At 43.3% G+C, this 17,500-nt stretch overlaps 1 protein-coding gene across 1 annotated transcript in view; it reads right to left on the bottom strand.

Moving 5' to 3' along the window:
* LOC127645047 (receptor-type tyrosine-protein phosphatase S-like) overlaps positions 1 to 17,500 on the bottom strand; it is a 148,327-nt gene that overhangs the window by 76,105 nt on the left and 54,722 nt on the right. The window contains 2 exon segments of the mRNA XM_052128563.1: positions 1,543 to 1,653; positions 12,931 to 13,119. Of these exon segments, the coding sequence (XP_051984523.1) occupies positions 1,543 to 1,653; positions 12,931 to 13,119 (300 nt within the window).

Raw genomic sequence — 17,500 nt, 5'->3', positions numbered from 1 at the left:
CGGTAATGATGTTACTGTGTGTTACTGTGTTACGGTAATGATGTTACTGTGTTATTGTGTAACTGTTTTACCGTGTTACTGTGTTACGGTATTGATGTTACTGTGTTACTGTGTGTTACGGTAATGATGTTACTGTGTTTCTGTGTGTTACTATGTGTTACGGTAATGATGTTACTGTGTTACCGTGTGTTACGGTAATGATGTTACTGTGTGTTACTATGGGTTACGGTAATGATGTTATTGTGCGTTACTATGTTACGGTAATTATGTTACTGTGTTACGGTAATGATGTTACTGTGTGTTACTGTGTTACGGTAATGATGTTACTGTGTTACGGTAATGATGTTACTGTGTTCCGGTAATGATGTTACTGTGTTACGGTAATGATGTTACTGTGTTACTGTGTTCAGGTAATGATGTTACTGTGTTACTGTGATGATGTTACTGTGTTACGGTAATGATGTTACTGTGTTACTGTGTTCAGGTAATGATGTTACTGTGTTACGGTAATGATGTTACTGTGTTCAGGTAATGATGTTACTGTGTTACTGTAATGATGTTACTGTGTTAAGGTAATTATGTTACTGCGTTACTGTAATTATGTTACTGTGTTACGGTAATGATGTTACTGTGTTACTGTAATTATGTTACTGTGTTACGGTAATGATGTTACGTGTTACTGTGTGTTACTATAATGATGTTACTGTATTACGGTAATGATGTTACAACGCCAAAAATTCTCAATGTCCTCAATCTAACATTTATTTTATGCAAAATATAATGTCAAGTTTTCTGTTCAATTCCCACTACTTAGTAGGTCCTCGTGGTGGCGCGGTTACTCGCTTCAATCCGGGTGGCGGAATACAAGTCTCAGTTGCCTCCGCTTCTGAGACCGTCAATCCGTGCATCTGATCACGTGACTCGTTGTGCATGACACCGCGGAGACTCACAGCATGTGGAGACTCATGCTACTCTCCACGATCCACACACAACTCACCACACGCCCCATTGAGAGAACCACTAATCACCACCACGAGGAGGTTACCCCATGTGACTCTACCCTCCCTAGCAAACGGGCCAATTTGGTTGCTAAGGAGACCTGACTGGAGTCACTCAGCACGTCCTGGATTCAAACTCACGATTCCAGCTGTGATAGCCAGCGTCAATACTCGCGGAGATACACAGACCCTCAATAGTACTTTTAAATATGAGCAGGACGTTTTCTTGACAGGTTTCATTAGAATCATTTAACTGAGGTCATGAGATAATAATGTGATACACAACTGTTTGATACTTCTATTATATAATAATGCTTGTTTCACTGATCGAGTGCACACTGCGCAGTGTTCTGTAAGTAGTACACTAGTATTCTATTCCGAACAGAACTCTCATCGCTCCGTAAGATCAACACAAACATGTTATTGTAAATAAACATCATTGCTGACACAGAATAAGAGACTCGTGTGTACTGTACATATAAACTGTAACAGTCGTGTATGAATGAGAGTATGTTACCTACGGAGTACCTACTGTGTTTCATACCTCTCACGTATAAGTTGGCAGGGGACGAGTAGCGCACGCCCTGAGAGTTAGACGCCACGCACTCGTACTTCCCCTGATCCGTCTCTTCACTGCGCTCGATCTGAAGAGCACCTGCACCGGAGACACGAGAGAGAGAAAACATGACAGATTAATAAAGTCAAATACATCCCAGATGTGCACTTCCTGTTTAACTAAGAGCACCAATCTCTCATCAAGACTGATGAACCTTCTAGATCTCATGGAACCCAAAACACATCGGCGCCATTATAATCAATAAAACATGAGGATATTCAGATCAAGCTCCGCCCACTTACGGTTTGAGTCACATGTAAAGCAACCAATCACAGTTCATGTTTGTGCATTTCATTTAATGTTTCTCTGAAATATGTTACATGAACTGAGAACACAGCAGATATCCGTGTAATCAATAATAAATACAGATGAACTGTTCGATACATTCTGCCGCTGCAAATAGAGAAATGTGACTGAATTTAAACATGATCACGGGCACAAGAGAAAGAGGGAGGAATGAGGAGAAGTGAATATGCAGAAGAGAGAGAGTGAGCGGGTGATACAGAACCCCATTGCATCATGGGTCAGGGACACAGGACGAGTGGAGATCAGATGCTTCAGTAAACACACATGACGAGTGAACGGCCTCTGGACTGTCACTGAGGCATCTTCAGTGTGTTTCATTGATCTGTGCAGCGGCAACACACGTTTTACACAACACTTACTATAATATTTATCATAACTCATGATGATTAATGATCCAGTGAGTGCATTAACATGCACATCAGACACGAGCACAACACGTGTGCACACGGAATAAGCCTGTATAAACGTGATTATATGCAACAAAAATCAGAATAATCTATAGGATTAACTCTTTACGATCTTACACGATTAAAAGAACATTTCAATCGTTTACATGATCACACACGTTATTGGCCGATTAAAGGAATATTCCGGGTTCAATGTAAGTGAATCTCATTTGTGTCATAATGTTGATCACCACAAATATTAACTTTGATCTCGTTCCTCCTGTTCTTTACATGTGTGTTCCAGTGAGACACTTCCAATGCAAGTCAATGGGGTTTAATCTGTCAACTGTACCAAGTTATTTACAATTTTACAATTTCGTTGCTATGACGACGTGACACTGTAAACTCGAAAACGACCATGACAACGATGATTTAAACAACTTTACAGATCAATTAATTAGAGAAGCACAGATAGTACTCTCTCTTCCAATCTGATCCCGATATTGGAATTCTCCGTATCGGCTGATCCCGATCCGATCCCGATCCGATCCCTGTGTTGTTGTTGTTGTTTATGTTGCATAATCAGTTTAGAATATCTTTACATTATTGTGTGGAACTAATGAAGAGTTCTCTTTAATATGTGAAGAAACACAAACTCACATTATTTCAATATAAATTATTAAGAAACACTTTATTATTAACTAGTGTTCTGATAATGCAGCAGCAACATTAACAGGGATTCCAGTAAAATCATTTGCAAAAATGTTTCATTCACACAGTTATTTATTAGAACCCGTTCAACTTAAATATTGTTATCATTTGTAAACAAATAATCATATATTATAATAGTAATATATCTCAATCGTTCACTTTTAACCCCTCGCGCTTTTATTTTGACATGCTGAAGTCTCCAGGACGTCCTGTATGTGTCTGTTTGTAGTTCACAGTAGTTTAATTCACTTCTTATTCAGATTCTGGTCAAACGCTCCTCCGGTGCCGTTCTAAATGCATATTATAAGTGAACCGAACTATTGAGCAACTACATCTGAGATGTTGTTCGCGAGTAGCGCTCAAATATTGCGCACCGCGTGAATGTTAAAAATAGCTACGAGTGAGTGTGTAAACAGAGCAGCGGCATTCACTGACTCGCTGGCGCTGTGCGAGCATTTGACATATTTACTTATAAAACAGACTTCGGTGATTCTCAGAGCCTTCGCACGTCTTCAAGGGGCTTTGAATAAAATGCACGAGTCATATGAAATACTTTAATGCTGTTTTAATGGATCTTTTATGTCATTTTTGGAGCTTGACAGTAACGAACATGACTAACACACAGTATCAGATTTGGCTCGGGCTCGTCGGACCGATACCAGATCCGTCTAAAAGCTTCAGTATCTGAGCCGAGACCGATGCATCCCTACAAATAATACACAAGTTTTAACAGAATTAATGTAAGTGCTTTTATAAAATTATAAACTTCACATTTCTGATTTTAAACCCTCCAAAAATTGACCCTATTGACTTCCATTGACCTCCATTGACATCTATTGACTTCCATTGTCCCCATTGACTTCCATTGACTTCCATTGTCCCCATTGACTTCTACTGACCCCATTGACTTCCATTGACCCCATTGACATCTATTGACCCCATTGACCCCATTGACATCTATTGACTTCCATTGACTTCTACTGATCCCATTGACTTCCATTGACCCCATTGACTTCCATTGACCCCATCGACTTCCGTTGACCCCATTGACTTCTATTGACATCTATTGACTTCCATTGTCCCCATTGACTTCCATTGACATCTATTGACTTCCATTGTCCCCATTGACTTCCATTGTCTCCATTGACTTCCATTGTCCCCATTGACTTCCATTGACATCTATTGACTTCCATTGACTTCCATTGACTTCCATTGACCCCATTGACATCTATTGACTTCCATTGTCCCCATTGACTTCCATTGTCCCCATTGACTTCCATTGTCCCCATTGACTTCCATTGACCCCACTGACTTCCATTGACCCCATTGACTTCCATTGACCCCATTGACTTCCATTGACTCCATTGACTTCCATTGACCCCATTGACTTCCATTGACTCCATTGACTTCCACTGTAAGTATCTCACTGGAACACAGATACAGTACATTTAGTCTCGAGCTCACAGCTGATTGGTGAACATTGGTGAACATTCTCAATTTAATGTCAACGCTCGAGCCATTTTTGGCGTCACATGATGCGTTTCGGCTGACATATCGCTGTGTTTAATGCAGGAGGACACAACTGCTGAGATAAAGCACACGTTCACCGCCGTCTGTAATTCACTTTATAATCTTGAGTGCTATTGTGAATATAAATGCTGATATACGGAACAACAGCACGACTGTGAGTGTCAACAGATATGTGTTACTCATGTGACAGTTCGTTCTGGATGCTGCTCAGAAAAACTATAACAATTAAACAACAGCTTGAAAGATGTAAAGTGTTTTTCTTGAGTACTCGCTGAAGTGAAGCTGTGTGTGTGTGTGTGTGAGAGTGTGTATGCAGCTGTGTGTGTGTGTGAGAGAGTGTGTGCGCATCTGTGTGTGTGTGTGAGAGTGTGCGCAGATGTGTGTGTGTGTGAGAGAGTGTGCGCAGCTGTGTGTGTGTGTGTGTGTGTGTGTGTGTGTGAGAGTGTGCGCAGCTGTGTGTGTGTGTGAGTGTGTGTGCGCAGCTGTGTGTGTGTGAGTGTGTGTGCGCAGCTGTGTGTGTGTATGTGAGAGTGTGTGCGCAGCTGTGTGTGTGTGTGCGCAGCTGTGTGTGTGTGTGAGTGTGTGTGCGCAGCTGTGTGTGTGTGTGAGAGTGTGTGCGCAGCTGTGTGTGTGTGTGTGTGAGTGTGTGTGCAGCTGTGTGTGTGTGTGTGTGTGAGAGTGTGTGCTGCAGCTGTGTGTGTGTGTGTGAGTGTGTGCGCAGCTGTGTGTGTGTGTGTGAGTGTGTGTGCGCAGCTGTGTGTGTGTGTGAGAGTGTGTGCGCAGCTGTGTGTGTGTGTGTGAGAGTGTGTGCGCAGCTGTGTGTGTGTGTGTGTGAGAGTGTGTGCGCAGCTGTGTGTGTGTGTGAGAGTGTGTGCGCAGCTGTGTGTGTGTGTGAGTGTGTGTGCACAGCTGTGTGTGTGTGTGAGAGTGTGTGCACAGCTGTGTGTGTGTGTGAGTGTGTGCACAGCTGTGCGTATGTGTGAGTGTGTGTGCGCAGCTGTGTGAGTGTTTTGATTAATTATGAATCGGTTAGTGAGTCTCCACAAAAACAAACAAGCGTGTCCTTATTTAGAAAGTCGGTTCTCATTATCAGGCCACAATCGGGCGGAGCTGTCATGCCGCGGGGCGGGTGAGGTCACTACACACTCGTTAGGGAGCAGCTGCAGGGACTCAGGGAGGGAAGATGGCATGAGCTGAATGCCAACGCATGCCATCAAACCGCAGGACCGGAGAGGGAGTTTGATTGGTCTAGAAAAATCAAATACTCACCAAACACTCCTGAGAATTTACACCAAAACACACAATGAGAAAAAACAGTGAAATCTGTTTAAATATCACAGCTGCAGGTCACAATGATGCACAGATCAAGTGGATTATATATAGAATATATAATCTCATACATCATATCCATGTACAGGTATAATGTACAGTGTGCCAGTCATGATCACACAAAGACTCGGTATGACACGCATGAGCTTTATTTGTGATAATCACCGGCTGACTGAACAGTATTCTGCTTATTACACAAATACTCACCAAATAATCAATGAACATGAAGTACTGATTGGAGTGTGAATGATGTCCTTGTACAGTTTCAACATAAATTCGGTAGTTTAAGAACAGCGATGGAAAGTAACACAGTACAGTACTCGAGTACATCTGTTACATTTTTTTTGTACTTTATAAATAAATATGAGTACTTTTACTTGAGTACTTTTACTCTCTTTACTTTTGCTTGAGTACTTTTAATCTCGTTACTTTTGCTTGAGTACTTTTAATCTTGTTACTTTTACTTGAGTACTTTTACTTGAGTACTTTTACTCTCTTAACTTTTGCTTGAGTACTTTTAATCTACTTTTGCTTGAGTACTTTTAATCTCGTTACTTTTGCTTGAGTACTTTTAATCTTGTTACTTTTACTTGAGTACTTTTACTTGAGTACTTTTACTTTTCAATTACAAAGTACACAAATATTTCAGATTTTTTGTGAAGAAGAGAGTTATGAGTGTTAGATCCGTTTATAAAGCCAAACGCGTTGTGCGCGGCAGGACGGAAGCCCGCAGGGGTCAAAATCATGAGCACAACAGCTCTCATCAACGGCCGCCGGTGTCCTCCCTTTCTGTCCCGTCGCTACACAAGAACTGTAATCATGTTATTCTGGAAAAGAGTCATATGAGGAACCGTCTGAACACGTTTAACCACTGATCGAGCTTCACTAGACAATATTTTAACTGCGTCAAACATTAACACAATGTACTTTGACATACACTCACCTAAAGGATTATTAGGAACACCTGTTCAATTTCTCATTAATGCAATTATCTAATCAACCAATCACATGGCAGTTGCTTCAATGCATTTAGGGGTGTAGTCCTGGTCAAGACAATCTCCTGAACTCCAAACTGAATGTCAGAATGGGAAAGAAAGGTGATTTAAGCAATTTTGAGCGTGGCATGGTTGTTGGTGCCAGACGGGCCGGTCTGAGTATTTCACAATCTGCTCAGTTACTGGGATTTTCACGCACAATCATTTCTAGGGTTTACAAAGAATGGTGTGAAAAGGGAAAAACATCCAGTATCGCGGCAGTCCTGTGGGCGAAAATGCCTTGTTGATGCTAGAGGTCAGAGGAGAATGGGCCGACTGATTCAAGCTGATAGAAGAGCAACTTTGCCTGAAATAACCACTCGTTACAACCGAGGTATGCAGCAAAGCATTTGTGAAGCCACAACACGCACAACCTTGAGGCGGATGGGCTACAACAGCAGAAGACCCCACCGGGTACCACTCATCTCCACTACAAATAGGAAAAAGAGGCTACAATTTGCAAGAGCTCACCAAAATTGGACAGTTGAAGACTGAAAAATGTTGCCTGGTCTGATGAGTCTCGATTTCTGTTGAGACATTCAGATGGTCGGTCAGAATTTGGCGTAAACAGAATGAGAACATGGATCCATCATGCCTTGTTACCACTGTGCAGGCTGGTGGTGGTGGTGTAATGGTGTGGGGGATGTTTTCTTGGCACACTTTAGGCCCCTTAGTGCCAATTGGGCATCGTTTAAATGCCACGGCCTACCTGAGCATTGTTTCTGACCATGTCCATCCCTTTATGGCCACCATGTACCCATCCTCTGATGGCTACTTCCAGCAGGATAATGCACCATGTCACAAAGCTCGAATCATTTCAAATTGGTTTCTTGAACATGACAATGAGTTCACTGTACTAAAATGGCCCCCACAGTCACCAGATCTCAACCCAATAGAGCATCTTTGGGATGTGGTGGAACGGGAGCTTCGTGCCCTGGATGTGCATCCCACAAATCTCCATCAACTGCAAGATGCTATCCTATCAATATGGGCCAACATTTCTAAAGAATGCTTTCAGCACCTTGTTGAATCAATGCCACGTAGAATTAAGGCAGTTCTGAAGGTGAAAGGGGGTCAAACACAGTATTAGTATGTGTTCCTAATAATCCTTTAGGTGAGTGTATATGATGGGATATATTGTTTACATGCTAATATATCTCTAAAACAAACTTTTAATGACCGTAGACAGATACAATGCCAATAGTGGTGGAAATTAACAGAGACTCGGGGGAACAAATATCCCTGATCCAGTTCCAGTGTTTTATTAATCATATCTGATATCTTCTTTTGACTTTTCACTGAACGGAACCGTTTGCCCCTCTTGTTCAAAATAAGGTGTTCTAGCGGGTAACACTCTCCTGTATTACCCTGCCCGTCTCACCCGCTAGAGGACGAAAGTGCACAAGTGATGTTATATAAAGGAGGGATGAGAAATCACAAAACATGCTACAATATACTGAATAATAATATCTCAATGTGTTTACAAGCAGGACGTGTGAGGAGTCTGTCATTTCTCAAACGTCCCGATTAGAGATTCTTTTTTCAAAACAGTGAAGCTGCGTTCACACGGACACACTGACTTTATCACTGCATGTATCACGACGGTTAGGTCGCTAGTGGTGTGTGTGGAGAGTCTAAACAGCGTTTCTTTACCATTAATATTATTATTAAAATACTAGGATCACATGAGCTCTACCATCTGCTCTCGTATTGGCTGTCGCTCCCGAAAGTCGCTCATCATTTGCATGAATTTAAACATTTCTCAACGTTGTCGCATCACTGGACACGCCCACTTCTGGTCACCAATGGTCGCCGTCGCTCGTGTTGCCAGAAGTCGCGAGCTCTCATTGAATATGAATGCGATGAGGTCGTTGTGTCGCTGCGTGATGCGGGCAGTGTGAACACAGCTTAATGCATTCATCTAAAACAATAGACTTTAGGAGAATAGAGAATTTATTTTTGCCTTGTTTTAAAACCAAAATTTAACTTGCAAGTGTAAAGCAGCTTCTCAATATCTCAGCACATGGGGAATAACCCCCTGTATTAACCCCTGAATGATTTTGAGAGTATATTTGATCAATCCCTGGTGAAAGGAAACATTCGTTTCTATCGTTCTATAGGACCGTTTATACTATATATCATTTTCATAAAGTAACTTATAACATAATTACTTGAGTAGTTTTTCAGCAAACTACTTATTTACTCTTACCTGAGTCAGAATATTTCTCAGTATTATGAGACGCTCAAACCGCTGTACAAAAACCCCAGTGACAATCTGTGACAGTTTAAATACACACTGCAGAAGTGCTGCTGGAGTTACTGTGAAACTGAAGTCTGTAAACGGCTCATTTATCCTTGTGAGACCACGTGACTACATGCGTGGACGTTGTATTTTGGTTTGGCTATATGAACGGCATAATTAAAATGAATTTAAACTGACTGAATACTGTTCACAAGACTTTACACTGTCATTTAAGGGTGAAACTTCTGACGCACCGCGTCACGGGACAACAACATGATGCCAAGTCAATGGAACTCAATGGGGTCAATGGAAGTCACTGGGGTCAATGGATGTCAATGGAAGTCACTGGAAGTCAATGGGAGTCAGTGGGGTAAATGGAACTCAATGGAACTCAATGGATGTCAATGGAACTCAATGGAAGTCACTGGGGTCAATGGAAGTCAATGGGTTCAATGGATGTCACTGGGGGTCAATGGAAGTCACTGGGGTCAGTGGATGCCAATGGAACTCAATGGATGTCAATGGAACTCAATGGAAGTCACTAGGGTCAGTGGATGCCAATGGAACTCAATGGATGTCAATGGAACTCAATGGAAGTCACTGGGGTCAATGGATGTCACTGGGGTCAATGGATGTCAATGGAAGTCACTGGCATCAGTGGATGTCAATGGAACTCAATGGAAGTCAATGGGTTCAATGGATGTCACTGGGGTCAATGGAAGTCACTGGCATCAGTGGATGTCAATGGAACTCAATGGAAGTCAATGGGTTCAATGGATGTCACTGGGGTCAATGGAAGTCAATGGAAGTCACTGGGGTCAGTGGATGTCAATGGAACTCAATGGAAGTCAATGGGTTCAATGGAACTCAGTGGAAGTCACTGGGGTCAATGGAAGTCACTGGGGTCAGTGGATGCCAATGGAACTCAATGGATGTCAATGGAACTCAATGGAAGTCACTGGGGTCAGTGGATGCCAATGGAACTCAATGGATGTCAATGGAACTCAATGGAAGTCACTGGGGTCAATGGATGTCACTGGGGTCAATGGATGTCAATGGAAGTCACTGGCATCAGTGGATGTCAATGGAACTCAATGGAAGTCAATGGGTTCAATGGATGTCACTGGGGTCAATGGAAGTCAATGGAAGTCACTGGGGTCAGTGGATGTCAATGGAACTCAATGGAAGTCAAAGGGTTCAATGGAACTCAGTGGAAGTCACTGGGGTCAATGGAAGTCACTGGGGTCAGTGGATGCCAATGGAACTCAATGGATGTCAATGGAACTCAATGGAAGTCACTGGGGTCAATGGATGTCACTGGGGTCAATGGATGTCAATGGAAGTCACTGGCATCAGTGGATGTCAATGGAACTCAATGGAAGTCAATGGGTTCAATGGATGTCACTGGGGTCAATGGAAGTCAATGGAAGTCACTGGGGTCAGTGGATGTCAATGGAACTCAATGGAAGTCAATGGGTTCAATGGAACTCAGTGGAAGTCACTGGGGTCAATGGAAGTCACTGGGGTCAGTGGATGCCAATGGAACTCAATGGATGTCAATGGAACTCAATGGAAGTCACTGGGGTCAGTGGATGCCAATGGAACTCAATGGATGTCAATGGAACTCAATGGAAGTCACTGGGGTCAATGGATGTCACTGGGGTCAATGGATGTCAATGGAAGTCACTGGCATCAGTGGATGTCAATGGAACTCAATGGAAGTCAATGGGTTCAATGGATGTCACTGGGGTCAATGGAAGTCAATGGAAGTCACTGGGGTCAGTGGATGTCAATGGAACTCAATGGAAGTCAATGGGTTCAATGGAACTCAGTGGAAGTCACTGGGGTCAATGGAAGTCACTGGGGTCAGTGGATGCCAATGGAACTCAATGGATGTCAATGGAACTCAATGGAAGTCACTGGGGTCAGTGGATGCCAATGGAACTCAATGGATGTCAATGGAACTCAATGGAAGTCACTGGGGTCAATGGATGTCACTGGGGTCAATGGATGTCAATGGAAGTCACTGGCATCAGTGGATGTCAATGGAACTCAATGGAAGTCAATGGGTTCAATGGATGTCACTGGGGTCAATGGAAGTCAATGGAAGTCACTGGGGTCAGTGGATGTCAATGGAACTCAATGGAAGTCAATGGGTTCAATGGAACTCAATGGAAGTCACTGGGGTCAATGGATGTCACTGGAAGTCAATGGGTTCAATAGAACTCAATGGAAGTCAATGGGGTCAATGGATGTCAATGGAAGTCAATGGGTTCAATGGAACTCAATGGAAGTCAATGGAAGTCAACGGGTTCAATGGAAGTCACTGGGGTCAATGGATGTCACTGGAAGTCAATGGGTTCAGTGGAACTCAATGGAAGTCAATGGGTTCAATGGAACTCAATGGAAGTCACTGGGGTCAATGGATGTCACTGGAAGTCAGTGGGTTCAATGGAAGTCAATGGGTTCAATGGAACTCAATGGAAGTCAATGGGGTCAATGGATGTCAATGGAAGTCAATGGGTTCAATGGAACTCAATGGAAGTCAATGGGTTCAATGGAACTCAATGGAAGTCAATGGGGTCAATGGGGTCAATGGATGTCAATGGAAGTCAATGGGGTCAGTGGATGTCAGTGGAACTCAATGGAAGTCAATGGGGTCAGTGGATGTCAATGGAACTCAATGGAAGTCAATGGGTTCAATGGAACTCAATGGAAGTCAATGGGATCAATGGAACTCAATGGAAGTCAATGGGGTCAATGGATGTCAATGGAAGTCAATGGGGTCAATAGAACTCAATGGAAGTCAATGGAAGTCAATGGGGTCAATGGAAGTCAATGGGGTCAATAGAACTCAATGGAAGTCAATGGGGTCAATGGATGTCAATGGAAGTCAATGGGGTCAATGGAACTCAATGGAACTCAATGGAACTCAATGGAAGTCAATGGGTTCAATGGAACTCAATGGAAGTCAATGGGATCAATGGAACTCAATGGAAGTCAATGGGGTCAATGGAACTCAATGGAACTCAATGGAACTCAATGGAAGTCAATGGATTCAATGGAACTCAATGGAAGTCAATGGGATCAATGGAACTCAATGGAAGTCAATGGGGACAATGGAACTCAATGGAAGTCCCTGGGGTAAATTTTTGGGTTTAAATGTAGAAATGTGAAGCTTATCATTTTATAAAAGCACTTACATTAATTCTTCTGTTATAACTTGTGTATTATTTGAGCTGTAAAGTTGTTTAAATCATAATTTCTACAGTCGTTTTAGGGATTACGGCATTATGTTGTCATGGCAACAAGTTGTATAATTGTCTCTATCTTCACACAGATGTGGTCATTAAGTGATTTAATGACAGTAAAATCATGTTAACACACATATTGTTTATGTCTTGTGTCTATACTTGTGAAACAGTATTTTAATGTGTACAGATTAAACCCCATTGACTTGCATTGGAAGTGTCTCACTGGAACACACATTTAAAGAACAGGAGGGACGAGTCCAAGTTAATATTTGTGCTAATCAACATTATCACACAAATGCTGCTGATTGAGATTCACTGTGACTGTACAGTGGTGTACTGTAGCTGTCATTCTCTCTAACAACTCCTTTTGTTTTCCACGGAAGAAAGTCATGCAGGTTTGGAACGACATGAGTTTGAGTAAATGATGACAGAACTATCCCTTTAAGTTACTAGCATCACTATTGTTAGTTACTCCAGCACTGTTCCGGTTTCAACACTTGATCGATGTCCGATCCCTCACGCACCTGATCGCAGCTGTTTGATTCGCCCTTGACTGAGCGCCGGCTCGATGGGCAGGAAGTCTTTAAACCAGGAGATCTCTGGATCCGGGATTCCACTGGCCGCGCACAGCATGGTCGCCGTTCGAGTTCTCTCCACCACCTTCAGCTGTGGACCCATGTCGATGCTCGGGAACCCAAGCGGCAACAAGTCCTCTGAAGAACAGGAGGAAAAGATCATGATCAAACACTGAAGTATATACAGAGTCAACTCTCAGTAATCTAGTGACTGACTTCCAGAAGAGTGTGAACATTCCTCTTATTATCATCTTATTATCATATTATTATCATTTTACACACTTGACTTGTGTTTAAGATGTGCAAACCTCCTCACAAAGCATTTTGAAATATAGAAGTCCTTTCAGAGTGTTGCGTTATTCACAGTGCATCATGGGAGTGGGCGGAGCTGCAGACGGGATTCTCTGATTGGTGGATCTCACCTCAGGATCATGGGTAGTGTAGTTTCACGATTTATTCAAAGGCTCACTGATGTCTTCAACAGAAGCATTGACCATCGATTAACAACTTCAGAGCTCACTGTAGGTCTATATATCATTTATTCAACATTTAAATAACAGCTTTATTTATGCATCAATGTAGTGTGAAGTTGAGCATATATAGAGCATTTATAAAGTATTCACACCCCTTCATTTTTTCACATTTTGTTATGTTGCGGCCTTATGCTAAAATGCTTTAAATTATATATATATTTACATCAATCTACACTCCATATGCCATAATTATAAAGCAAAAAACAGATTTGTTTATATCTTTGCAAATGTATTACAGCCTCAAGTCATTTTGGGGATGATGTGACACGCTTTGCACACCTGGATTTGGGGATTTTCTGAAATTCTTCTTTGCTGGACCTCTCAAGCTCCATCAGGTTGGATGGGGACCGTCGGTGGGCCGTCATCTCTCCAGAGATATTTGATTGGGTTCAAGTCTGGGCTCTGGCTGGGCCGCTCAAGGACATTCACAGAGTTGTCCCGAAGCCACTCTTGTGTTGTCTTGGCTGTGTGCTTTGGGTCATTGTCCTGTTGGAAGGTGAACCTTCAACCCAGTCTGAGGTCCAGAGTGCTCTGGAGGAGGTTTCATTAAGGATACCTCTGTATATTGCTGAGTTCAGCTTTCATTTATCCCTGACCAGTCCCCAAGTCCCTGCTGCTGAAAAACATCCCCACAGTATGATGCCGCCGCCACCATGCCTCACCGTTGGGATGGTATTGTGCAGGTGATGAGGGGTGCCTGGTGTCCTCCAGACATGACACTCGGAACTGAGGCCAAACAGTTCAATCTGTGTTTCATCAGACCACAGAATCTTGTTCCTCACAGTCTGAGAGTCCTTTAGGTGCTTTATTATGTGTGTTGCACTGAGGAGAGGCGTCCGTCTGGCCACTCTGCCATAAAGCCCAGATCGGTGGAGTGTTGCAGTGATGGTCGTCCTTCTGGAAGTTTCTCCCATCTCCACACATGATCTCTGGAGCTCAACCAGAGTCACCGTTCTCGGTCACATCTCTTACTAAGACCCGTCTCCCCGATCGCTCAGTTTGCCCAGGCGGTCAGCTCTAGGAAGAGTCCTGGTTGTTCCAAACTTCTTCCATTTAAGGATTATGGAGGCCGCTGTGCTCTTGGGAACCTTCGATGCAGCCGAAATTTTCTTGTATCCTTCCCCAGATCCTCGACACAATCCTGTCTCTGATCTCTGCAGGCGTTTGACCTCATGGCTTGGTTTGTGCTCTGATATGCATTCACAGCTATAATACCTGATATAGACAGGTGTGTGCCTTTCCAAATCATGCCCAATCAGCAGAATATACCACAGGTGACTCTAATTATAGTGTAGAAACATCTCAAAGATGATCAAGAGAGATGGGAAGCACCTGAGCTGAATCTCAAGTGTCATAGCAAAGGGTCTGAATACTTATGCCAATAAAATATTTCCGTTTTTTCTTTTTAATGCATTTTTAAAGTGATCATAAATCTGATTTTCTTGCTTTGTCTTTATGGCATATGGAGTGTAGACTGATGTGAAAACATTAATAATTTAAAGCATTTTATCATGAGGCTGCAACATAACAACATGTGTAAACAATGAAGGGTGTGAATACTTTATGAACGCACTGTAGGTCTTCTTTTACTAATAAAACTGATTTTAATTATTTTACAAACAGTTCTCGTTCTTGTTTTGAATTGGTGGTCAACATGAAAAATGTAGCTTGTATTTGATCCATATAAAATCATATTTAAATGTCAATTGTATTAATATAAATTAACTGTAATTACTATATCAAGGGAAATAGAGTCCATTTAACATATAAACTGTTATATTTATTATATAATAGCAACATTCATTGAGCGTGATGACTAACATCCGTTGAGAAGTGTTTGGAAGGCAGTTGATTAAAAACTATTTCTTGCATGGGTTCACATTAGCGGCCCACTTACAAGTGTGTTTAGATGAAATGATATTGACACAGCGGCTCGCCCACCCACTTCCTGCGCTGAAATCTCTTAGTGGGCGGAAATCATTATCCTGTTATAAATAACGCAGTCGTCTCCTCCGAAACACTCTCATCATCAGAGGCAACACACGCTGGAATGGAGAAGTCGCACCGTGTGATTATGCACATATATAATCAGTAAACACGCCTACTTCACCTAACCGTCAATTACACATTACACAGCCAGTGTGAGCACATCATTATTCCTTAAGTCTTAATTACAGAGGCAGAACGGTACACACAAGTGTGGAGGTCATCGTTAGCTCGTGTGTTTGAGTGTAGCGAGCTGACAGAAGTGCTGGATAAAGAAAACCAGTTCTCTGATTAATGGTGAAGGTCTGTTACTGTGTCGGGGTTCTCATTAATTCAATCACATCTCGTTTAAAGGACAAAAGGAAAAAACCACACAAATGATGACATTATTAGAGATTTTTATTTCCTCATTTCGGCTCCCGCACTGTTAAATTAACACACACACCCACACACTCACACACACCCACACACTCACACACGCACACACACTCACACTCACACACCCACACACTCACACACACACACGCACACACAGACACACACACACACACTCACACTCACACACACCCACACTCACACACACACCCACCCACACACCCACACACTAACGCGCACACGCACACACACACACACACCCACACACTCACACACACACACACTCACGCACACACACACACACACACACGCACAAACACACACCCACACACAAACACACACACACACAAACACACACCCACACACTCACACACACCCACACACTCACACACGCACACACACTCACACTCACACACCCACACACTCACACACACACACGCACACACAGACACACACACACACACACTCACACTCACACACACACCCACCCACACACCCACACACTAACGCGCACACGCACACACCCACACACACCCACACACTCACACACACACACTCACACACACACGCGCACACGCACAAGCACACACACACACACGCACAAACACACACCCACACACGCACGCACAAACACACACGCACAAACACACACCCACACACGCACACACACGCGCACACTCTAACACACACACTCTAACACACACACTCTAACACACACACTCTAACACACACACTCTCACACACACTATCACACACACTCTCACACACACTCTCACACAGGGAGAGTAGGGAGGGTAGAGTCACATGGGGTAGCCAAATTGGCCCAGTTGCTAGGGAGGGTAGAGTCACATGGGTAGCCAAATTGGCCCGGTTGCTAGGGAGAGTAGAGTCACGTGGGGTAACCAAATTGGGCCGGTTGCTAGGGAGAGTAGAGTGACATGGGGTAGCCAAATTGGCCCGGTTGCTAGGGAGGGTAGAGTCACATGGGGTAGCCAAATTGGCCCGGTTTCTAGGGAGGGTAGAGTCACATGGGGTAGCCAAATTGCCCCTGGTTGCTAGGGAGGGTAGAGTCACATGGGGTAGCCAAATTGGCCCGGTTGCTAGGGAGGGTAGAGTCACATGGGGTAGCCAAATTGGCCCGGTTGCTAGGGAGGGTACAGTCACATGGGGTAGCCAAATTGCCCCTGGTTGCTAGGGAGGGTAGAGTCACATGGGGTAGCCAAATTGCCCCTGGTTGCTAGGGAGGGTAGAGTCACATGGGGAAACCTCCTCGTGGTCACTATAATGTGGTACTTGCTCTCGGTGGGGCGTGTGGTGAGTTATGCGTGGATCGTGAGCAGCAGGATCGACGTAACCGCGTCACCCACAAGGACTTACTAAGTAGTGGGAATTGGCCGTTGCAAACTGGGAATGAGTTCACTAGCTAACACGCTAAAATGGAACATCATTCAGATTAGCCTTCAGTTTACATGAATTAAAAGAGCACTGGCAAGGGGAAAATAGCGTTAGCACTAGCACAAGACATAAGCACCAGCTAGTCACTCTTGCTTGCTAATTGGTTGTAAAGCTAAGGCGGCGTCTCACTATAGCCGAGTCTTCCATTGATTTTCCGGAGTTAGAGAGAC

This window comes from Xyrauchen texanus, chromosome 6 (assembly GCF_025860055.1).
Source record: "Xyrauchen texanus isolate HMW12.3.18 chromosome 6, RBS_HiC_50CHRs, whole genome shotgun sequence".
Lineage (NCBI taxonomy): Eukaryota > Metazoa > Chordata > Actinopteri > Cypriniformes > Catostomidae > Xyrauchen > Xyrauchen texanus.
This window is presented reverse-complemented; position numbering and strand designations above follow the sequence as displayed.